Source organism: Lissotriton helveticus, chromosome 12 (assembly GCF_964261635.1).
Source record: "Lissotriton helveticus chromosome 12, aLisHel1.1, whole genome shotgun sequence".
Classification (NCBI taxonomy): domain Eukaryota; kingdom Metazoa; phylum Chordata; class Amphibia; order Caudata; family Salamandridae; genus Lissotriton; species Lissotriton helveticus.
In genome coordinates this window covers 699764702-699788668 of record NC_136073.1, presented here as the reverse complement: position 1 = coordinate 699788668, position 23967 = coordinate 699764702, and the positions used below count along the sequence as shown (strand labels likewise).

At 48.6% G+C, this 23967-nt stretch overlaps 1 protein-coding gene across 7 annotated transcripts in view; it reads right to left on the bottom strand.

The window, feature by feature from the left end:
- CNOT1 (CCR4-NOT transcription complex subunit 1) overlaps positions 1-23967 on the bottom strand; it is a 1826813-nt gene that overhangs the window by 613040 nt on the left and 1189806 nt on the right. For all 7 annotated transcript variants that reach the window (XM_078668607.1, XM_078668606.1, XM_078668608.1 and 4 more), the window contains one exon: positions 11-307. In XM_078668607.1, coding sequence (XP_078524733.1) covers positions 11-307 — 297 coding nt within the window. The remainder of the gene's footprint in view (positions 1-10; positions 308-23967) is intronic.

Genomic DNA, 23967 nt, shown 5'->3' with positions numbered 1-23967 from the left:
AGCCACTTACCCGCAGAGCAGTGGCAAAGCTGTTCTTCAGGTTGGTGGCTATGCTGATGAGCAGAGGCTCTCGACAAGTAATCATAGCCATGCCAGCAGTCAGATTCCGCATCATGTGATGGGCAGCAACCCGCATGCGTGACTCCTCTGAATCCAGTGCAAAGTCCTTTCGGACAATCTGCTCACAGGTTGTCATGGCAATTTTGATGGATCTGTCGACAACTGGATGGACAAGCTCCTGCACAGCACGTTCAATCGCCTGACGAACACATTGCTTCAACTGTGGGTGGGTTTGAAACAAGGGAATCTGTGCCGGCAAAAAAATGTATTCAAGTAAAGACAAGATACCATCACATTTTGTAAATTGAAGAATCACACTAGCTATACTTAAAACCAGAGCAAAAGTTAATCATACCCATTAGTTTCTACCACAAGCAGAAGTCATGCTTAAACATAGTAAATAACTAACTCTGGCCCACAAAGGCCATCCCACTCTTCAAGAGAAAAACGAAACATCTAATGTAAACATCAAGATTGTATTTTCTCTATACCTTTCCAATGTGGCAAAGTGAAAGTTGTGTATAGGGTGCATCACTAAAAAAGAAAAAGAGAAGGAGGAGCAGTGCATATGACGGCTAGGGAGGGGAAGGTTTACATTTCCTAATAAATGCACTATTACTACAACATGCATTGGATGGTGGAGGAAGCAGTAGCAAGATCAAGGACTGGACAAAGTTGTTGGTTTTTGTATGTAGGTGTAGGAAGAGAGCTAGGAATATACTATACCAAAGTAAGGCATAGTGTGCACAGAGTCCAGTGGACCTCAAAAGGTATAGCAGAGGCTTAAGTAGATATTAATTTACTCTTTTGGGGTATTGTGATTAAGCAGTCAGGGATATCAGATGGTAGTGTAAGGCAGTTGTTGTACACTATCAGGCAAGAAATTATGTCACACAGACTGAATACAGACCAATTGTTAGTATAAAAAGTAGTTATTTTGTTCTTTCATTTCTAGAACCAAGATTTACTTAGTAGCAGGTCAGTTCAACTCTTCATACAATGCTACTTTGCAAGAGACAGTGAACACTGGTTCGGTAAGAACATTTAGATTACTTTTGCAGTTGAGAAGAGGACTGGTAAACTTCAAAAACACTTTTAAGCACTCTGATTACTTTCGGATTACTTTTCTAGATTGGCAAGAAACACTCCTAGCTTAGTTTAAGCAACACAGGAAATTGATAAACAGGTTATTACTGGTGAAGGACCTAAGTTACTTTTTGTTGCAGTACAAGACAGTACAACAACATTTTCAGAGAAAAATCAACCTTCAGTCCTAATGAGAAAAGCAAAGTGTTAAGTTTACAGCCAGGTAAGTAACCTGTTTTGGGATTGGAGTTTTGGTGGTGGGGGGGATTGGGAAGAGCCAAGGTGCAAGTTGGCACTCAAGTGGCACCACCAGCAGCACTAGGGTGGCTGGGTGCGAAGTGCCAACGATAGCCAACGGGGAACCTCGGTTGGGGGCTGCTCAGAGGCAGAGCACTCGGTCTTGGGAGTCAAACTCCTGGGGTTAAGGTAAGGGCAAAGGGGTCCCAGGGTAGCCCAAAGCCCACACCATCAGCGGGACCAGGGAGCCGGTTGCAGGGTGTGCAGGAGGTGTCAGGAGTGCAAAGCCTTCTCATTGAGGATATTGGTTGGAGAAAAGGACAGCAGGCTGGAGCCACAAGACTAGATGAAGGGAATCAATAACTGAAAGATGAAGTTTAAGAATTTCTGGACACCTGGACACCAGGACACCGCTGGACAGGCACTTCAGGCCTCAGCAACTGCGGATGCAGGGGTGTCCTTTCATGCTGGGTTCTTCTCAAGTTCCGGTGGGGTTGGGGGGGGAGCGGGGAAACCTTCAGGATGAGGCTGAAGGAGTCAAGGAGAAGGACGGTGGAGGTCATCCAATGTTAGAACAGAAGTTTGCCAGGGGGAACTCGCTGGGGTGTTGGGCCATGGGCGTGCGGTGCAGAGTGGTGAGGACTCACAAATCTGGCTTGGGTTAGTTTTGGACAAATCTGGTGTCGACGGGTTCTTGGAAGCGGCTGGACACACCAGGTTCAGCATGCAGGGGCTTCAGAGCAGCAGACCCAATGGTAGGGCTAGGGACAAAGCAGTTGTCATCCGCTTCTGCAGAACGGTTCTTTGGTCCTTCTTGTCAAGTCAAATATGAAGGGGCAAGTTTCAGGGGAGCCCCTACATAGGTGTGCAAGTTGAGAGCCAATGGGTCTGTTCCACTGAGTATGTAAGCCACCCTCGGGAGGGGGGGGGAAACCCTCTTGCTGACTGAATCTATAAGATGGGGTTGGCAGTGGTGGGAACACATTTCCTGAATAGAATTTCCTGCCAGTTCCCAGGCCCAACATGGATCAGAATGGGTGGAGCCAGTTTCCGATAGCAGCAAACGGCTGGAGGCAGCTAACAAAGCTGGCATGCCTTTAAAGATACCTCTTTGAGGACCCTACCCATCCTGGGGGAGGAGGCATGTATGTGCTTCATTTCCAGACCCAGAGAAAGCAGGCCCAATACCAAGGGGTGCAGAAACCGGTCTGGTGGTTGAAGATGGCTGGGAGAGAGCCAGGAACGACACCAGGGTTGGTCATTTCTCAGGGGGCATCTCTAAAATGTTCTCAGAGCACATTTTTCACTAAATCGCACACTGGTCTCAGTGTGGGTTTAATGTGCTAGGAAGTTTGATACCAAACAACCCAGATGTCAGAAAAGCAGTCATGGAGCTGTGGAGTTTGTGTTGACAAAACTCCAAGCCGATGCACTCAAAATGGCTCCACTGCCATTACTATGTCTGTGGTTGGCACAAACACTGTAGGGGGATATTGCTCTTGCAGCTATGCCCTTACCTGATGTAGGAAGCTGGCTCTGTATATACTATACCAAAGTAAGGTATATAATTTACACACAGTCTAGTGGGTCCCCTGAGGTATAGGGGAGGCTAAACTAGATAATCACTAACCGCTCACTTTTTGGTAGTGTGGTCAAGCGGTTAGCCTCATCAGGAGGGTGTATTTACTCAAAGACTGATTACACACAGACAGAATCCAGACGAATTACGCAACTATAAAAAGGTATAAGTATGTTATATTTCAAAAACCAAGCAGGACTAAGGAACAGGTAGGTAAAATGTACTTTCGATGGTAAAACTTTACAGGAAAATGCAAGTGGGAATAGATTTGCAATCGTTACAGGTTTGTATTTGCTTTAAAAACAGTTTAAATTATATTTGATTACATTTGGATTACATCGACTACTCTGGGTGATATGCCTAGATATCACACCGTGGCAACTTCAATGCAAAGGTAAGACTTGTTTTAGGTTTAAAATACAGTTACTTTTCTTTCATATAAAAGTTCAGCTCTACACTTAAGGTTCCGAAAGGAAAAAAGAGTTAACAGTTTACAGGTGAGTAATCAAACTATAAGTATGGCTTTTGGAGGGTAGGATTAAGGTTTCCCAAGGTCCAGTTAGGCACTCAAATTGCACCAGCAGCGGCACGGGGATGGCCAGGTGCAGACGGCAAGGGCCGGGCGTATTCAGTCAGGGGATGCTTACGAGTGGCCAGTCAGGTGTGTAAGCAAAGCTCCTGGGGTTAGGATCAGCACTGCAAGGACCAACAATCAGCAGAGAAGCTGCACCACCAGCTGCACAGAGGCGGCCAGATACAGAGTACCAAGACGATGTCGAGAGCCCTGCGATTGGCAATGTTGGTCACAGGTTTGGAAAAGATGCTGTAGGCTCGGTCAGGAAGGCTTCCTGAAGGTGACCGACTGAAGAGGTAAGTTGGGTTCTTGGGGGAATGCCTGGACAATGTTGGTTGGGCCACCAGAGCCGGTGAAGAATCTGTGCAGTGGTGTTTTTTAGCATTGGATCGTCTTACCACCCCGGTCACAGTTAAGGAGAACCTTCAGGTTGAGGCTGCAGGCATCGGCTTGAAGCATCAGGGAGGTAGGGATACCATATCCCAGGTCAGGATTGCTGGGGAGACCACCTTGTGGTGTTGGGCCCCTCGAACTCTGGCTGAGGGCATCTGATGCAGAGTGGTGCAAAATCACAGGCCTGGCTGGATCAGGATTCTGTGGTTGGGTCTTTGTTAAGCAAATCCGGTGCTCATATGTGATAGTTTTTAAGATGGAGGCAGGTCCTCCAGGTGCTGCTGGCTATGCCAGAGTTTCTGCTGGTAGTTTGGTTTGCCCTGTTCCCATCATGCACTGGGACAGGAACAGACTAATTTGCATATAGCCAAGTTCTGAGCTGGGATGGTGCAGTGAGCTAAAAAACGGTGATGGATCAAGCCCTGATCTTTGGACTGGGTAAGAGTGGTCTGCTTAATTCAGGCACTCTGTTCATCACCACCCCCTTTTCTGAATCATTTTGTCCACCATAAGCGTGGAAGGGTATACTCAGATGTGAGTCCCTTGCTCATTGCACCATCAGGATTCAAGCAAGCCGGGCCGACGACGCCTGAAATGGCAGAAACCGGTCCCCGGAAGCTTGTTTCCTTCCCAGTATAAGAATTGGCTTGGTAGTTTGGTTTGCCCTGTTCCCATCATGCACTGGGACAGGAACAGACTAATTTGCATATAGCCAAGTTCTGAGCTGGGATGGTGCAGTGAGCTAAAAAACGGTGATGGATCAAGCCCTGATCTTTGGACTGGGTAAGAGTGGTCTGCTTAATTCAGGCACTCTGTTCATCACCACCCCCTTTTCTGAATCATTTTGTCCACCATAAGCGTGGAAGGGTATACTCAGATGTGAGTCCCTTGCTCATTGCACCATCAGGATTCAAGCAAGCCGGGCCGACGACGCCTGAAATGGCAGAAACCGGTCCCCGGAAGCTTGTTTCCTTCCCAGTATAAGAATTGGCTTGGTAGTTTGGTTTGCCCTGTTCCCATCATGCACTGGGACAGGAACAGACTAATTTGCATATAGCCAAGTTCTGAGCTGGGATGGTGCAGTGAGCTAAAAAACGGTGATGGATCAAGCCCTGATCTTTGGACTGGGTAAGAGTGGTCTGCTTAATTCAGGCACTCTGTTCATCACCACCCCCTTTTCTGAATCATTTTGTCCACCATAAGCGTGGAAGGGTATACTCAGATGTGAGTCCCTTGCTCATTGCACCATCAGGATTCAAGCAAGCCGGGCCGACGACGCCTGAAATGGCAGAAACCGGTCCCTGGAAGCTTGTTTCCTTCCCAGTATAAGAATTGGCTTGGTAGTTTGGTTTGCCCTGTTCCCATCATGCACTGGGACAGGAACAGACTAATTTGCATATAGCCAGGTTCTGAGCTGGGATGGTGCAGTGAGCTAAAAAACGGTGATGGATCAAGCCCTGATCTTTGGACTGGGTAAGAGTGGTCTGCTTAATTCAGGCACTCTGTTCATCACCACCCCCTTTTCTGAATCAGAGTTTCTGCTGTAGTCAGGCCGGAGTCTGGGCAGGCCGGTAGGGCTTGGGCCAAAGAACCTTGTGTCTTCTTCCTGGGTACATACGGCTCTTCGGTCCTCCTTTCTTCCTTCAATCTGAGGAAGGACTCACCCAAAAGGAATATGCTACTTACCAGTATGCATCTGTTCTTGGCATGTAGGGCCTCTGACATTCATATCTGTGCATAGATCGCCGCCTAGTGTTGGGTCCGAATGATTGCACATCGTTGTCCTGGAAGAGTCTTCGAAGTATCACAAGATAGGTGTCTCCTCCCCTGGACTACAGTGCGCATGGGCATCCTCAGATTGTTTTTCGCCATTGTGGCAGAGCTGGAGTATGGTACAGTAAGAGATGTCCATGCAATTAAGTAAGAATGAGTGCTACAGCTGCGACAGGCACCGGGGAGGAGGGTGGGCGATATGAATGTCAGCAGCCCTACATGCCAAGAACAGATGCATACTGGTAAGTAGCATATTTCGTTCGAGGCATGTGGGCTGCTGAATTCATATTTGTGCATAGAATGTATAGCAGTCTCTCCCTTAGCGGTGGCTACCTGTGCCAGCTGCAGCAGTCTGAAACAGAGTTTTTAGAACAGCCTGTCCTACAGCTGCTTGCTGTTTGGAATGTACATCTACAGAATAGTGTTTTGTGAAAGTATGTATGGTAGACCATGTGGCTGCTCTACATATTTCCTCTAGAGGAATGTTTCCTAGGAAAGCCATGAATGCCCCTGGTTTGCGTGTAGAATGCGCTCTTGGGGGAACTGTTAAAGCGCGTTTGCTTTTAAATAACATATTTGAATGCACTTAACAATCCATCTGGCTAACCCAGACTTTGAAATGGGGTTGTCTTTGTGTTGTGGTGAAAAGGCAACAAACAACTGTTTAGTTTTTCTAAACTCCTTAGTTCTATCAATGTAGTATAGAAGAGCTCTCTTGACATCTAGTGTGTGTAGAGCCCTTTCAGGTACTGACTGTGGATTTGGAAAGAACACTGGCAGTACTGTTATCTGATTGATATGAAAATGGGATACCACTTTGGGCATAAATTTAGGGTTTGTTCCAAGAACTACCCTATTTGCATGTATTTGGATGAATGGCTCTTGAATAGTTAGGGCTTGCAGCTCGCTAACTCTTCTAAGCGAGGTAATTGCTTCAATAAAAGCCACCTTCCATGTCAAAAATTGTAATTCACATGAATGCAACGGTTCAAATGGTGGTCCCATTAGTCTGGTTAAAACGATGTTTAGGTTCCAGACAGGTGAAGGTGGGTGTTTTGGGGGGGATTATTCGTTTGAGTCCCTCCATGAATGCTTTAATTGCAGGTACTCTAAACAGCGAAAGATGCTGTCTGTTCTGAAGATCAGCTGCAATGGCAGCTAAGTGTATCCTTATAGATGAATAAGCTAGATTACAACGATGTAGGTGCAGAAGATAGCAAATGATATTTTGCGTTGAAGCATCTAGTGGGTTTATGTCATTGTTATTACAGTAAATGACAAAATGCTTCCACTTTGCAGCGTAACAAGCTCTCGTAGTAGGTTTTCTTGCCTCTTTGATAATGTTCATAGTCAGGAGGTAAGTTTAGGTACCCAAACTCTAAGACTTCAGGAGCCAGATTGAAAGGTTCAGTTGTTGCGGGTCTGGGTGCTGTATGTCTCCATGGCTCTGAGTGAGAAGAGTGGGTGTTAGCCGCAGTCTTTGAGGAGGCACCACGGAAAGTTCTAGGAAAGTTGTTTACCATGGTTGCCTCGCCCATGTTGGAGCAACTAGGATTAGTGTCAGTGAATGCTGGCGTAGTTTGCGTGCTACTAGCGGTATTAACAGTGCTGGGGGAAAAGCGTACGCAAATTTGCCTGACCAGTTCATCCATATCGCATTGCCCTGCGACTGCGGATGTGGAAGCCTGCCGGCAAAGTACTGGCATTTTGCGTTTTCTCTTGTGGCCAACAGGTCTATCTTTGGTTGTCCCCACTGTTGGAAGTATGGTTGTAGCACTGTGGGATGAATCTCCAACTCGTGCATCTGTTGGCTGTGTCTGCTGAGCAGACCCACTATTTGGTTGTCCTTGCCTGGGAGGTGTTGCGCCATGAGAAAAATGTTTCTTTGAATGGCCCACTTCCACATGCTTTGGGCTAGATGTGATAGCTGTGGAGAGTGTGTTCCTCCCTGTTTCTGTATGTAGTACATTGCTGTTATGTTGTCCGTCCAGATCAATAGTCTTGTTGCATAAATGTACTTTGAATGCTTTCATTGACAGAAAAATTGCCATCATCTCTAGCAAGTTGATGTGCATTTTCTTCTGTTGTGTTGTCCATAGGCCCTGCACTGTGTACTGAAGAACATGGGCTCCCCATCCTATTAGGGATGCGTCTGTTGTCAACACTATTTGTGGTACAGGCTCTTGGAACTGTCGTCCTTTGCAAAGGTTTAGTGGAATCCACCAATGCAGAGAGTTGTATGCACGACTGGTTACCAACACTAGGTCCTTCAATTGTCCTTGACCCTGGTTCCACTGCCGTGCTAAGCACTTTAGTAACGGACGCATGTGTAGTCTCGCGCGAGGGACTATGAAGATGCAGGAAGCCATCATGCCTATGAGTTGCATAAACACTCGGGCAGAGAGCGAGTGTTGGGGCTTGAACTTTTGGATCAGCATCTGCATACTGTTGATTCTTGCAGTGTTTGGATATGCTTTTGCTGCTAGAGTATCTATTGTTGCTCCCAGGTAGTGCTGTACATGGGATGGCTGAAGGTGAGATTTTTGGTAGTTCAACGTGAAGCCTAGACTGTGCAGGAGGCGAATTGTTTGGGACATGTGGCTGGCACATTGCTGGGCCGACTGTTTGTATTAGCAAGTCGTCCAGGTACGGATAGACGTGAATATGTTGTCTTCTTAAATGTGCAGTAACGGTCACTAGGCATTCTGTGAACACCCTCGGGGCTGTTGTTACACCAAATGGAAGGACTTTGAATTGGTAATGTTGATTTAGTATTGTGAACCTGAGATACTTCCTGTGAGCAGGATGTAACGGTATATGGAAGTATGCGTCTTTGAGGTCTAAAGTTGTGAGGAAGTCCCCTTGTTGCAACAGTGGTAAGACTTGTTGTAGAGTGAGCATATGAAAATATTCTGATAAAATGTATTGATTTAGGGGCCTGAGGTCCAATATTGGTCTGAGAGACCCGTCCTTTTTGGGGATGAGGAAGTATAGCGAGTATACCCCTGTACCTTGATGTTCTAATGGTACAAGTTCTATGGCCCCTTTTTGCAGCATGCGGATGACTTCTTGCTGCAATAAGTTTAGGTGTTCTACAGACATAGGACAGTTTTTTGGTGGTATGTTGGGTGGTGTGGAGGTCAGCTCTAGGCAATAGCCATCCTGGATAATTTGCCTTACCCACTTGTCTGTAGTGATGTTTTGCCAGACTGGTAGGAACTGCTGTAATCGTCCCCCGACTGGTGTTGTATGGTCTGGGGGTAGCGCTAAGAAGTCACTGTTTTGTGCTGGTAGAGGATCTGGTGGTATTATTCCCTTGTCCTCTGCCTTTGTTGTTATTGCCGCGGTATCCACCTCTATTGTTTTTATTGTAGGTGGTTTGCGTATTCCCTTTGTAGTTTGTGGTCTGCTGTAATGAGTTACCCCTTGCAGCACCTCTGTAACTGGAGCGACGAAAGGAGCCTCTATGTTGTTGGAACTGTAAGGCTCCCATAGACTTAGCCGTCTCAGTGTCTTTTTTCATTTTGTCCACGATTGTATCTGAAGCTGGACCAAATAAATAGTCCGGATTTAGTGGCTGGTTTAATAAAGTAGACTGGACTTCATTTTTGAAACCTGAAATGCGAAGCCACGCGTGTCTCCTGAGCATAACACTGGTGTTAACAGATCTGGCCGCTGTATCTGCCACGTCTAGGGCACATTTAATGGAGGCGTTAGTTATTAACTTTCCCTCCTGTACTAGGTCTTCAGCCTGTTCTTTGTAAGGTTCAGGTAAATGCTGGAGAAGTGTCTCTCAGGTGTCAGTGTGCCCTGTCGTACCTAGCTAACAGGGCTTGCGTATTAGATATTCGCCATATGTTAGCTGCTTGAGCAGCTACCCTTTTCCCTGATGCCTCAAAGATCTTTGATTCTTTGTCAGGAGGTGGAGCATCTCCAGTTGTTTGAGAGTTTGCACGTTTTCGTGCATTGGATACCACTAAAGAATCCAAAGGCAGTTGTCCCTTAATATATGTGGGGTCTACTGGTGCTGGCCTGTATTTCCTCTCTATTCTGGGGTTAATGACCCGTGCCCTAGTTGTTTCTTTAAATAAGTCACCTGCATGTTTAAATACCCCTTTTAACATAGGTAGTGTTTTGACAGATCTTTCTGATGTGGCAAAGGTGTCAAAAAGGAAATCTTCCTCAATGGGGTCTGCATGCATTTCTACATTGTGATGGAGGGCTGCCCTTTCTATTAGTGCGTTAAAAGCAGCTGTATCCTCTGTAGGAGAAGGCCTAGCAGGGTATGCAGGAATATCTTGAATGGGTTGAGAGTCACCAGGATGTACTGGGTCAACCCATGGTTGAGCTTGACTGTCTGGGTCAGGTTCTACTGGGTAATTGTATTCCTCATCCACCTCTTCATCTGAGTGTGTGGGTGTATATGTGTACAGGTCAGGCCTACTTGGTTTAATAGGCTCAAATAGAATAGGTGAATTAGAACAGTCCCTTTTCTTTTTGAGTGGGATGATATAAGTCTCTTTAACAGTTTCTGGTCTGATTTTTCTTTTGTAGAGAGTTACTTTGCCAGAATTAGGGTCAATGTAAAGTTTTGACTGTTCTTCTGATGCGGGGTCTGTATATAAGATCTCCTGCTCAGTAGTTCTGGGCGTTTTTGCCAATGTCTTTGTTTGTTTCCGTTCGATACCAGTTTTTGGGTCAACCGCCTTTGTCTTAGAGGAAGTTGGTAGTCCAAACTTGTTTGGTCCGAGATCCCTCGGAGTTACAAGTCTTTTTAGGTTGTGCCTGTTTCTTTGGAGCCGAAGTTTTTATCGTTTCGACGTTTTTTGTCGGTTCGATAGTACCTTTCTGACCTTCCAGCAGTTGTCCAACAAACACCCTCCTCTCCCTTCTACCATAATAACACTAACACACAACACACACTGCACACCACCACACTTTGTAACTCTTGAAAAAAAACAGTCTAAGTTAAACACTCTCACCTCTACTTCATTCCTTCCCCTACACACAACATACACTTTACACATAAACACATCACCACACCCTCTACGTCACACCCTCCTCTCACAAACAATACTACACAACCAAAACAGGTGCATGAAACATATACATCAGCACCCCTTTTCACCACACCTCAAAAGCAAAACATATCACACACACCAGCACAACAAGATCCTCAGAGCGCAACACCTCATAATACTTACCATCACAAAATACATATATACCCACCTTTCAAAGCACACAAAGGAACAAACTCCAATGCCAAGCTTTCACTCTTCCACCACACCTAACGCACAAGTTACTACTTGTGTAACGATATATCTGTAAGAGACATTAGTTAGTGATAGATTCCTAACCTTCGAATATCCCCAAGCGTCAGGCTGGATCTGGAAATTTTTGCGTAGCAATACCCCTGCGCGTCGGTAGGCGTCGTCTGCGGCTCCGCGTCAGTCGTCGTCGGCGTCGTTAGCGCCGGAATGACGTCGGAGTACTTAGACGCCGCCCATGCGCGCTGACGTCAGTTCTGATACACAGCTTTTCCGCGCCAGATACGCAGAGCCATGATAGAACCAACACTGGTGCCAAGAAACTAGGGCCCTGAAAGGGGATGACCTTAACCCTAGATATCGGTTCGCAGAACGGGGAGGATGGGTGGGTCGGTAAGGAATCTATCACTAACTAATGTCTCTTACAGATATATCGTTACACAAGTAGTAACTTGTGCATCTGAAAGAGACGTCAGTGATAGATTCCTTACCTTAGAATAGATACCCCAGCAATACCAACCCCGGTGGTGGGTATGCGAACCAATAATCACACCAGAAAGTCCTGGAGGACGGAACGGCCAAAGAAGCCATCCCTCCGGACTTGACTGTTCAGGCAGTAGTGTCGTGCGAACGTGTGCAGCGAGGTCCACGTAGCTGCCTGGCAAATGTCCTGTAAGGGCACTCCCCGGCCCAGGGCAGTTGTAGTTGCCGTGGCCCGAGTGGAATGAGCCCTCAATCCAACAGGGGGCTCCTTCTTAGCCATGGAGTAACATGCCTGGATACACAAGATGATCCACCGGGAGATGGTCCGCTTGTGTACCGCCTTCCCCTTCTTAGTGCCCACGTAGCCAACAAAGAGTTGGTCATCCACCCGGAACTGGCGTGTGCGATCCAAATAGAATGAGAGCGCACGTTTTGGGTCCAGACAGTGAGAGGGATGCGGAAAGAAGGTTGGCAAGGTGATGGACTGCCCGATGTGGAAGGCGGAGACAACCGAGGGCAGGAAAGATGGCTTAGTACACAACACAACCTTGTCCGGATGGACAGAAAGGAAAGGTGGAGTACAAGAAAGGGCCTGGAGCTCACTCACTCTCCTGGCAGAGGTGATGGCAACCAGGAAAGCAGTCTTTAGAGTCAGAAGAGGACAGTTGTGAAGTGGCTCAAAGGGAGCGCACATCAGGAAGGTAAGAACAAGGTTCAAGTCCCACTGGGGCATCACAAAGGGAACAGGAGGGAACATGTGCGTGATGCCCTTAAGAAAGCGATTTACAATAGGGGACTTGAACAAAGAAGGCTGATCAGGGAGCCTCAAGAAGGCAGAAAGGGCAGAAAGGTAGCCCTTGACAGTGCCCAGAGCAGAGCCCTGCTGGGCAAGAGAAAGAAGGAAGAGGAGAACCTCAGAAAGGGGGGCAGAGAGTGGATCCACAGCCTTTGCTGTGCACCATGCACAAATCTGTTCCACCTGCAGGCGTATACCGACTTTGTGGAGGGACGCCAGGCTGCCAGAATGACATTACAGACTTCGGGAGGCAAGTCAAATGGCCTCAACTGTCGCCGCTCAATCTCCAAGCTTGTAGGTGGAGACTGGACAGGTTCGGGTGGAGGACCGTCCCCTGCTGCTGCGACAGAAGGTCCTTCCGAAGGGGCAGACAAATCGGGGGATCTACTGACATGCTGAGTAGCTCGGGATACCAGTATCTTCGTGCCCAGTCCGGAGCCACAAGGATAACCTGGGCCCGGTCTTCTTCAGCACTCTGGGCAGAAGTGGTATAGGGGGAAAGGCGTACAACAGACCGCAACTCCACTCGTGACGAAAAGTGTCTCCGAGCGAGTGCCGCCTTTGAAATTCCAACGCGCAGAACCAATGACATTGCGCGTTCTCTTCGGTGGCGAATAGATCTAACCAAGGCTCTCCCCATTGCTGAAAGAGGCCTTGCGCCACGTCCGAGTTCAGACGCCATTCGTGATCCATCATGCACCGACGGCTGAGTTTGTCCGCCCTGGCATTCAGAGAACCTGCCAGGTGTTGAACTACCAGGGTCACACCCTGACTTTCCAGCCACTGCCAGAGGCGCAGAGCCTCCTGGCATAGGGTCCACGACCCCACCCCGCCCTGTTTGTTGCAGTACCACATGGCGGTGGTGTTGTCTGTGAACACCTGCACCACACTCCCCCAGACAGAGGGGAGGAATGCCTTCAGTGCTAGACAAATCGCCCGTAACTCCAACAGGTTGATGTGGATCCGGGCCTCCGCCGGAGACCAGAGTCCTCTGATCTCCGCCTCTCCCATGTGGCCACCCTAGCCCTGGAGGGAAGCGTCCGTCACAACTACGTGCTCCGGGTAGGGTCGGGAGAGGGACCTGCCACTGACCCAATCGCGGTCCGTGAGCCACCACTGCACCGGTCTCGCAGTGCCCTCCGAGATCAAGACGTGATCGGACAAGTTGCCCTGATGCTGGGCCCACTGAAACTTCAGGTCCCACTGCAGAGCCCGCATCTGCCACCGGGCGTGACGCACCAGTAGGATGCAGGAGGCCATCAGCCCCAGAAGCCGCAGCGTCAACCTGACCGAGACTCTGAATATCCGGAACCCGCTGTTCGGGAGGGTAAACCCGAAACTGCGCCGAGTCTAGCAAGGGTCGCACTGAGCCGGGCGGTAGCGTCTGACCACGTTCCTATCCACGGGCGGACCCGTGGCGGGCTTGGACCAAGTGCCCACAAGAACGTCACATAAGGCTTCATTAAACGGCAGCAGAGGCTCACTGGAGCTTGGCTGCCGTTTAAGAACCTCAGTGAGGAGGTTAGTCCTCACGGCCGCAACGGGGAGCTCAAGGCCCAAGGCCTTGGCTGCCCTCGTTAACACTACACTATAAGCAGCCCCCTCCTCCGTAGCCACGGTGGGAGGGGAGACAAATCCAGTGTCTGGCGAGGTGTCAATACCACTGGCCTCCCCAAGCTCATATGTCCAGTCCTCTTGAGACTGGCACTCCTGTGCCAGAGGGTCCTCAGACCCCCTCCCAATCACCTCCGTCACCAGTCTCCTGTAACTCAGGGTCAACAGACTGGGCCTACTCATGGAAATAAAAGTCTCCAAAGGCCGTCGGAAGCGGCGCCCAACGGCGGACGGCGCCAGAGTCGGACCGGAGGGAAGATTGGGGACGGCGTCCACAACGGGCGCCGGTGAGGTTGTGAGGTCGACCGGCCGGGGCCGAAGCACCCGACCCGCTAGGGCCTCCAGCCGGGACCGCTGGGCCCGAAGGCTCCGCGGGACCCGGCTGAGGGAGGGACCTCATGGCCATGAGGTACCGCTCGACCTCCTCTGGCGTCGCGCCGTGCCCAGGGACCCGAAGGTGTGGGGCAGGCGGCAACGCTTGCGACTCTTGGAGCCGCGTGGGCGGTGTCGCCCGAACCCCCGGCCGCATCGTGCGAGCGTCGGGGTGGGTCGGAGGAGCGATGATGCCGCTCCGACCTCTCATGCCTCTTACCTGACGACTTGGATCCCGACGACCGATGTCCACTCCCGGAGCTGCGGGGACTCCGACCCCGCGACCGGTCCCTCGACCTCCCGTGGGACCGGGACCTGGAATGGCGCGGGGCCGACTGCCGGAGCTCGAGCCGCTTGCGGGACCGCTCCCGCCTAGCCTTCGACATCCGGGCCCGGCAGTCGGAGCAGGTGCGGTCGTCATGGTCGAGGCCTAAGCACTTCAGGCACTGGCGATGGGGGTCCGTGACCGACATCAGTCGGTCGCACTTCGAACAGGGCTTGAACCTGGGCATCCCTACCGGCACCGTTGGAGTCGAAGACTCGAGTAGAAAAATGATCAAAAAATCAAAAAGTTTAGTCAAAAAATGACTAGGGGTAGAGCTTCTCCGGATCTGCGCTAGCTGACGCGGAAAAAAGAAGAACTGACGTCAGCGCGCATGGGCGGCGTCTAAGTACTCCGACTACGTCATTCCGGCGCTAACGACGCCGACGACGGACGCGGAGGCGACGCCTACCGACGCGCAGGGGTATTGCTATGCAAAAATTTCCAGATCCAGCCTGACGCCTGGGGATATTCTAAGGTAAGGAATCTATCACTGACGTGTCTCTTTCAGATAGATACAGCAATACAGCACCTCTCTTCTAACCGCCTCATCCATTGGACAATTTAAAACATTACGACATGACCCACATGCTGCACCACCTCCCCTGACTCATACACCTTCCGCCTTCAACATACGCTAAAAATATAAACAACATGCCACACCTCACATCTTTGCTTCCCCAAGTTTACCGCACAACAATGTTACACCACAAAATTAACAGAGCACTCCAACTCATTCTAAAACACCATCTCCAACACATACACATGCAGACCCATCAAAATGCCTTCTTAGCATGCTGGATGAGGAACACGATACAGAACAGCTACACGATTGCTATCTAAATACAGCTAATACCAGCACTAAAAACACACCTGCTACACACCCACACAATACTGATCACTCTTCTACAAAACAAAAGTCCCACTATCACTAAAGGCCACTATCTACACTGTCTACTAATAAATGCTCGATCCCTCTCTAAAAACAAGCATCACATCTACGACCTTCTCACCGATGCAAAACCAGACATACTATTCATAACCGAACATTGGTTGGGAGAGGATATGGCTCCAGTCCTGCATGAAGCCATTCCTCTAGGCTATCAAATAATCACCCCAAATCGTATAGCCAAAAAAGGAGGTGGTCTAGCTGTTTTATTCAGGCAAACAATACATATAATTAAAGTTGACAACATCTCCATAAATAATTGTGAGGTTCTTCTAACAAGATGCAATCCTACTCCGTCTTCCACCTGTAACTTCCTACTCCTTTACAGACCTCCACCTAGCAAGGCAACTTTCCCAGACGCACTTCTAGACACAGTTTCAAATCTGATAACAATACACTCCAACCTGTGCATTCTGGGTGCACTTAACATTTGGTTTGATAAAACCAATATGACCCATCCAAAAACAACAATCAAAGGCCTAGACCCATTGAACCTGCATCAGAATGTCCCCAATCCGACACACATCGCTGGACATATCCTAGATGTCATTTTTGCTAATACTGAACTAGTTACCTTTCAAACTATAACTCCAGTCACATGGTCAGACCACCACTTGCTTGCTTTCCAACATAAAACAACACTAAGCGACTCACCTAAAACTCCTTTACATCCATCCACCTATCGGCCGTGGAACAAACTCAATTTGCAACACTTGGAAACACAACTAACATCCAGTATAAATCTGGAAACCATAAATTCTGTTCAGAATCTTTTTTGAGTGGCTACAGGAAGCTTTTGACATCCTGATACCACTCAAAACCACACAACAGAACAAAAGGAAAAAAGCGCCTTGGAGAAACATAGAAATAAAAACCATAAAACAAATTAGAAAGCTGCAACGTACCTGGCTCAAAACAAACGTTAAACAAGACAAACTTCACCTACAAAAAATTAACAGATTATACAAGTCGGCTATCAAAAAAGCTAAGAAAAGGTACTATTCAGACAGAATTCAAAACGCTAAATGTGCAAATAAAGAATTCTATAAAATACTCAATGAATTTCGAAAACCAAATTGCCTAGAAGGAACTCATCCTGTTACTCAATATTTCACAGACAAACTGGCAAATCATTACAAGGACAAAGCAGACACGTTGGACTCGTACTTACAACAGAAACAAAGCACCAGCACTAACCCTTGTACAAAACAACTATCCAAGAATGCTCTAATCAAGCCTCTCCGTTCCTTCCAACACATCTCACACGATAAATTTATGGACCTGGTCTAAGCAAGCAGGCCTGCCGGCAGCCCTTCTGATCCCAGTCCGCCACAAACTTTCAAGACAATTCTTTTAACAACCTCTGCTGCCATTCCAGTAAGAAGAATCATCAACAATTCCTTAACTACTGGAATATTTCCAGAAGAACTCAAAAAGTCATACATACGCCCTTTACTGAAGAAAACAAACTTGGACCCGCTGAACCCCGACAACTACAGACCCATTACAAATGGACCTTTACTGGACAAACTGATAGAAAGAGCAGCGTTCGCCCAGATGTCAATTCATTGAAGAGAATGACATACTTTTCGACTTCCAAACAGGATTCCGTCCGGGAAGAGGCACTGAAACTTCCCTCCTTGCCATCTGGGATGACCTAAAGAATACAGTTGACCGCAACGGGGTTGCCGCGCTACTCCTCTTGGACCTCTCAGCTGCCTTTGACACGGTTGACCATGACACTCTGAAACAAAGACTTTCTGAAGCCGGCATAGAGGGAACTGCTCTAGACTGGATCGCGTCCTACCTTCGAAACAGAACTAATGTCATCCACACCCCACCTTTCTCGTCCAAACCGTACTCCACAAAAGCAGGGGTCCCTCAAGGTTCTATCATCTCGCCCATGCTTTTCAACATCTACATGAAGTCTTTACCAGTACTGATCAATACATTTCACCTCACGTGCTACAACTATGCAGATGACACGCAAATACTCCTTCAACTGGAATGCCCCAAAGACATTGGAAAATCACAAATTTTCAGCTGTCTCAGAGCCGTGGATCAGTGGATGACTTGGAGCCATCTCAAATTGAATGCTTCAAAAACTGAAATACTCACGTGTGGCGATTGGAAAAATTACAACCCGCTTGCCGCATGGCCTGATGAACTGGGATCACTGCCTAAAGTATCGAAGGAAGTAAGAAACCTCGGAATGACCATGGACTCCAAGCTGTCGATGAATGTCCAAGTAAATAAACTAGCAAGATCAAGCTTTGCTACTATAAAAACGCTGCGACAAATTTTCCCTCATTTGGGATTTCCACACAAGGTCCAAGCTACCATCTCCCTTGTTCTATCCAAACTCGATTACGCCAATAGCCTCTACTACGGATCACCTTTAACGACCATGAAAAGACTACAACGGATTCAGAACTCGGCTGCCAGACTACTCTTGCATATCAAACCACGAGACCACATCTCCCCTGCCTTGAAAGCCCTGCATTGGTTACCGGTTGCCAGAAGATGCACGTTCAAGCTGATTTGTATTACCCACAAAGCAATACATGGAATAGGACCACTCTTCATCAGGAATAAAATCACCAAACACATTCAACAAAGGAACCTACGCTCTAAAGGAGCATCTCGCCTCAAAATACCACCATACAAGTAAAAACAATGGGTGGCACATCCTTCTCTGTTCAAGCAGCCAAACTATGGAACTCTTTACCCCCCAACATAAGATCCACCAACAACCACCTTATCTTCAGAAAACTACTCAAGATCTGCCTCTTCCCCACATAAGCACTGTAGGAAGGTGGATATCTGACTATGGTTACCCCCAACTTTTTGCCTTGTGTTTTGCTGTTTTTTGACTTAGTTGGCCTGGGATCCTGCTATTCAGGACCCCAGGCTTCCTGCTCTCTCTGTTAAAATGGACTCCATGTACCTTAGGTACATATCTAATTGGATACTGGGTCACCTTATCAGTCCCTGTACAGTGTACCTTAGGTATCCAGGGCATAGGTGTACCCAGGGCCTACCAGGGGCTGAAGCATTTATTATGCCACCCCTGGCTGGCCATCTAAAACTGACACAACTGGCTGCAAGACAGCTGGGGCAAGGTGGTGTAGTCACCCTTTGCTATATAGTATACCTATATCTAACCCTAAAATGGACACATATATTCCTATCAGTCACTCCTATGGCAGGCCTTATCAATCCTGAAGGCAGAGTGCTTGGAATTATGTGAGATGGTGCTCTGGCATGAGCTGAGCCCGTCTGCAGCTTGCAGGACCAAGTCCTAATAGCTGTTCCATGATAACGCTATACCATATACTCTTAAGTGCATTATCAACCTCGCGGTTAAATACTAACTCTGGTATAACATTATCAAAACATGTCGAGTAAGGTGTTATACGAATTGGAATATTACCCCCTCGCCAATTCTGGCGACAGGGGTAGCATTCCACCCTTCTAGAGGGGCACGACATGTATGTAACTCAGAACCCCGGTTAAAACTAACTCGAGCCTTGGCATCACAAAATGGATGCCTCCACCACAGACACAAGTCTGACCTCCTGCTGCTGGGAGTCCTTCCAGCGAGGGAGGCCTGGACAAAGGGTTTCCTGCCATGGGAGGTGCTAGCACCACCCCAGACAGGATTTTGTGTATTGAGGTAGGGAGGCCTGAAAGGAATGAGACATGCCTGGGGCACACAAGGTGTCCTGTGCATACACCGGTTCAAACCAGTTGCTGGGGCATCCCTGCCCCAGCTCTGGCGCGAAACCGGACAAAGGATAGGGGGTGTAACCACCCCCCTTCCTGGTCCCACCCAGGGGAGGGACCTAGTCACCAGTACAGCCCCCTTTAGTAGGATAAAGGTAGGAGCTGGTCCCATTCCAAATTAGATTAATCCTGAACTACTCTACAAGAAGAAACTCTGGACTTCGACGTTCTGCTCCACAGAAGACTGAAGAAATCTCCCTTGTGGGCAAGGAGTGTCCACCCTTCAACTGCAGGCACCATCAAGCGTCCAGCGGCTTCACTTTGTAGTCTTCCCTCGAGGATCCAGACTTCAGAGCCCGACGAGACCCGGATTCTCAGACCTCTCCGACCTCAACTCACATCTGCAGCACAGCTGAGACCCGTGGGTGCGACGAGACACGTGGGACCGGCCATCTAGGAAGAAACTGCACTTCGCTTCCAGCGCGACTCCCGAGGAAAACTCGACCAAGTGCTTTGGGGATTGAGAAGGCCCAGCCCCGAGCAGCCCCTGCACCGAAGATCAGCCCTCCAGCTTCCACGAGATCTGCGTTGGGCCCTTCTGCTTGTTTGCTGCTCGACGCGTTGTCTGGTCACTTGCCGGCTGGCTAGTGGCCTCCTAGACGACGAACCTTGACATCTTCACTGCTGGTCTGGTTGCTCCAGACTGGCCCTTGCTCCCTTCCAAAAGAGGGGCACCCCGGACTCTCCTAGTCCGCACCAGAAGCCTTTTCCAGTCACCGCGTGGGTTGCCTTTGCCAAGGCCTGTTGACTCCAATTCCGGATCCGACACCGCCAACAGCGAGAGCCTGCGTGGGACAGCTCGTGCCTCCATCCTGGTCGAAGACACCTCCTGGTCCACGTGGCTGGAGAGTCAAGCGTCCACTCTTCACTTGATCGCGACATCTGGTTCCACTCCAGTCACTGGCTAGTGACTGTGAACATTGTCCCCTCTGCTTTCAGGTCTTCAGCATCTCTGATCCACCCTTGGATCACACCGGACTTCTTCCTCCTGGTCGCCTGCAGCATCTTTTCTTCCAGGCTCCATAGACTTCAACGCCGGATCCAGACATGACTTTGCACCTATGCACCCGCAGCCCGTGGGTGAGGTAACAAGAGCATTTCGGTGCTCAAGGGTAGATTGACTCTCCTAGTGTCTAGTTCCACAGTCGTTCTAGTCCTACCTAGTCAGGATTGTCCGTACTTACCTTTTACTTGAACTGTACGTTGTTACGCATCTCGCGTGTGAGTTCACACTCTGCACACGCGTTCCGTGGGCCTCCTATTACTTACCTAGAGTTAGGGTAGGGTGGTCCCAACGATCCTACAGCCTCTGGACAGCTCCATTCCTTCTATCGACTTTCACATTCCACTTACTTAGTATATGGTTTGTCGTGCCCCTAGGGCACCATTGTAATTTTGTGCAACTTATCGTATTTTTCTTAGGAGATGGTCATGTGCTTAGCCCTCTGATCTCATAAAGAGTTCAGAGGTGTTTGTTATTAATAAATATACTGTTTATTTTCATAACAACCTGTGTGGTGTCCTTTCATCTGGTATTCAAGGGGTTATATTGTGGTAAAACAGCTGGCTTCACATGCCAAAAGAGTTTAGCCTAAGACTGCTTTGTCCATGCTACCATTAGGATAGCTGGTCTATAAGGTTGACTTACAACCAATCACCATAAGGGTTGTTTGGACTGATACAAGGTGATCACTAGAATTAGTGAGCATCATATATCAGGCCAACTTCTCACAAGCACCATACGGAAATAGAAATTTACAGCATATCCCTCTGTATATAAGCATTTGTTTTCACTATAGATATGTACCTATCTTTGTGTATTACTTTATAAAACATGTAAAACAATGATGTTGTTAAGAGAAGAAAAAAAATATTATAGTAATAATCATCGATAAATAAAAATCATTTTTGGTCTACATGTACATACTTCCATTGTACATCTATGTACCTTCCATGTAATTGGATCTGTGTGTGTGTTACTTTTCTCCTGAAAAAGCATATCCAATGCACTACCCTATCTCATCCTGTGCCTCTATCAATATATTTAATCTAAATATACTTACTTTTTTATGTATCTATATACTTTTAATGTACTTATGGATCTATATACTTATCTCTGTCTTCTAATTTAGCATTTCCAATGCACTAGCCTATTTCTCAGCCTATACTTCACTCAATATATCTTCTAGCCCAACCTTCTGACTCCTCTCAAACTTCTTTCTACTACTCCTTCTAATGCACTACCCTGTAGGAAGGTAGATCCCTGACTATGGTTGCCCCCAACTTTTTGCCTGGTGTTTTGCTGGTTTTCTGACTTAGTTGACCTGGGGCCCTGCTATTCAGGACCCCAGGCCCACTGCTCTCTCTGTTAAAAAGGATTCCATGTACCCTAGGTACATATCTGATTGGATACTGAGTCACCTTATTAGTCCCTGTACAGTATACCATGGGTATCCAGGGCATAGGTGTACCCAGGGCCTACCAGGGGCTGAAGCATGTATTATGCCACCCATGGCTGGCCATCCAAAACTGACACAACTGGCTGCTTGACAGCTGGGAGCAAGGTGGTGTAATCACCCCTTGCTTTAGATATAGTATACCTATATCTAAAACCTAGAATGGGCACACAGATCTCCTATCAGTCACTCCTATGGCAGGCCTTAACAATCCTGAAGGCAGAGTGCTTGGAATCGTGTCAGATGGTGCTCTGGCATGAGCTGAGCCTGTCTGCGGCTTTCGGGATCTATCCCTTAGCCGTTTCCATGATAGCGTCAGACCATATACTTTTAAGTGCCTTATAATCCTCGCGGTTATGGTAACTTTGGTCTGACATTATCTAAACATGTCGTGTAAGGTGTCATACGCTTTGGAATACTACCCCCTCGCGAGTTCTGGCGACGGGGGTAGCATTCCACCCCTCTAGAGGGAGAAGACATGTTGGTAGCTGTAACCCCGGTTAAAGTTAAACACAGCCTCAGCTCCACAAAATGGATGCTGCCACCGAGACACCAGTCTGCCCTCCTGCTGCTGGGAGTCCTTCCAGCAAACGGAGGCCTGGACAAAGGGTTTCCTGTCAGGGGCGGTGCTAGCACCATCCCAGACAGGATTTTGTGTATCCCAGGTAGGCAGGGCTGAAAGGAAGGTGACTGCAAGTGGCACCCCGGTGCTCACTGTGCATATGCCGGCTCAAACCAGTTCCTGGGGCACACCAGCCCCTGAGCTGCGGAGAGACCGGACAAAGGAGAGGGGTGTAACCACCCCCCTCCTAGTCCCACCCATAGGGCAGGACTTAGTTGCGTGCCAGCCCCTTTTCTTAGGATAAAGGTAGGAGCAGGCCCCCTTCCAAATTAGATCATCTTTGAATCCTGAAACTACTTTCCATGAAAGGAACTCTCGACTTCTCAAGATTTCTCCATTGTGACTAAGGAGTAGTCACCCTGCATCAAGCAGGCACCAACTAAGTATCTTGCGGTTTGCTGCACGTCCTTCCTCCGGAACCAGACCGACCAGCACGACGAGACCCGGACTCCCTGCCATCTCTGACCTCTACCTGCCTCTACAGCACAGCTGAGAACCGTGGGTGCGACGAGACCAGAGGAACCGGCTATCAGAACCTGCACGACCGCCGAGGGACCCTCGAGTGGGTGCACTGGGGTAAGAGAAGCCCCAACCCCAAGCAGCACGAGCACCGAAGTCCAGCCCCCCAGCATCCACCAGATCTGCGTGGGGCCCTTTTGCTTCTGTGTTGCTTGCCACGTTGTCCGGTCACTTGCCCGTTGGCTAGTGACCCTCCAGACGACGTCCTACGTTTGTTTCACCGCTGGTCTAGCTCCTCTAGACTGGCCCTTGTCTCCTCTTGAAGGGGAACTTCCTCGGACCCTCCTGGTCCACCTTAGACGCCATTTTGTGTTGCCACGTGGGCTTGCCTTAGCCAAGGCTTGTTGCCTCCTTCAACGGATCCAGCATCGCCAGCAGCAGACATCCGACGTGGGACAGCTCGCAGACCTCCAGCCTGGTCGACATCAGCGCCCTGGTCCGTGTAGCAGCAGAATCCAGTGTCACCTCTTCACCTGGCTGAGTGACCTCGTCCGGTGCCCTCCTGGTGCCCACCAAATCACTGGCTAGTGATTCAGAACTTGGTCCCCTCTGCTTACAGGTATCCTTCTTCACTGATCCATCCTTGGATCAGCCCGGAACATCTTCACTGGTCGCCTGCCAGCAACTATTTCTTTCAGGCTCCTGAGCATCAACGAGGACTCCCGACGTCACTTGAACCCTGTGCAGCCGTAGCCCCTGGGCTAGGTAAACCGAGTACCACGGTGCTTTAGCACAGGTCCACTCTCTAAGTGTCCAGATCCTTTTTCGTTTCAGCTCTACCTAGTCGGGTTCGCCCGATAACACGAACTTTGCATTTTACTAGTGTCCATAGACTTTGTCCCGCATTACGCGTGAGAGTTTCCACTCTGCACACGACGTCCCTAGGTCTCCTGCTTCTAATCTAAGGGTTCAGCATTGTAGGCCCAGCGTTTCTAAAGTCTCTGAGAGTAGTACTTACCTGCTAGTAAATTCGCATTCCACTTTTGTAGTATATGGTTTTTCGTGCCCCTCGGGCATTTGTGTAAATTGTGCGACTTTCAGTATTTCTTTAAGAGTTTTGTATTGTGCTTAGCTCCCTG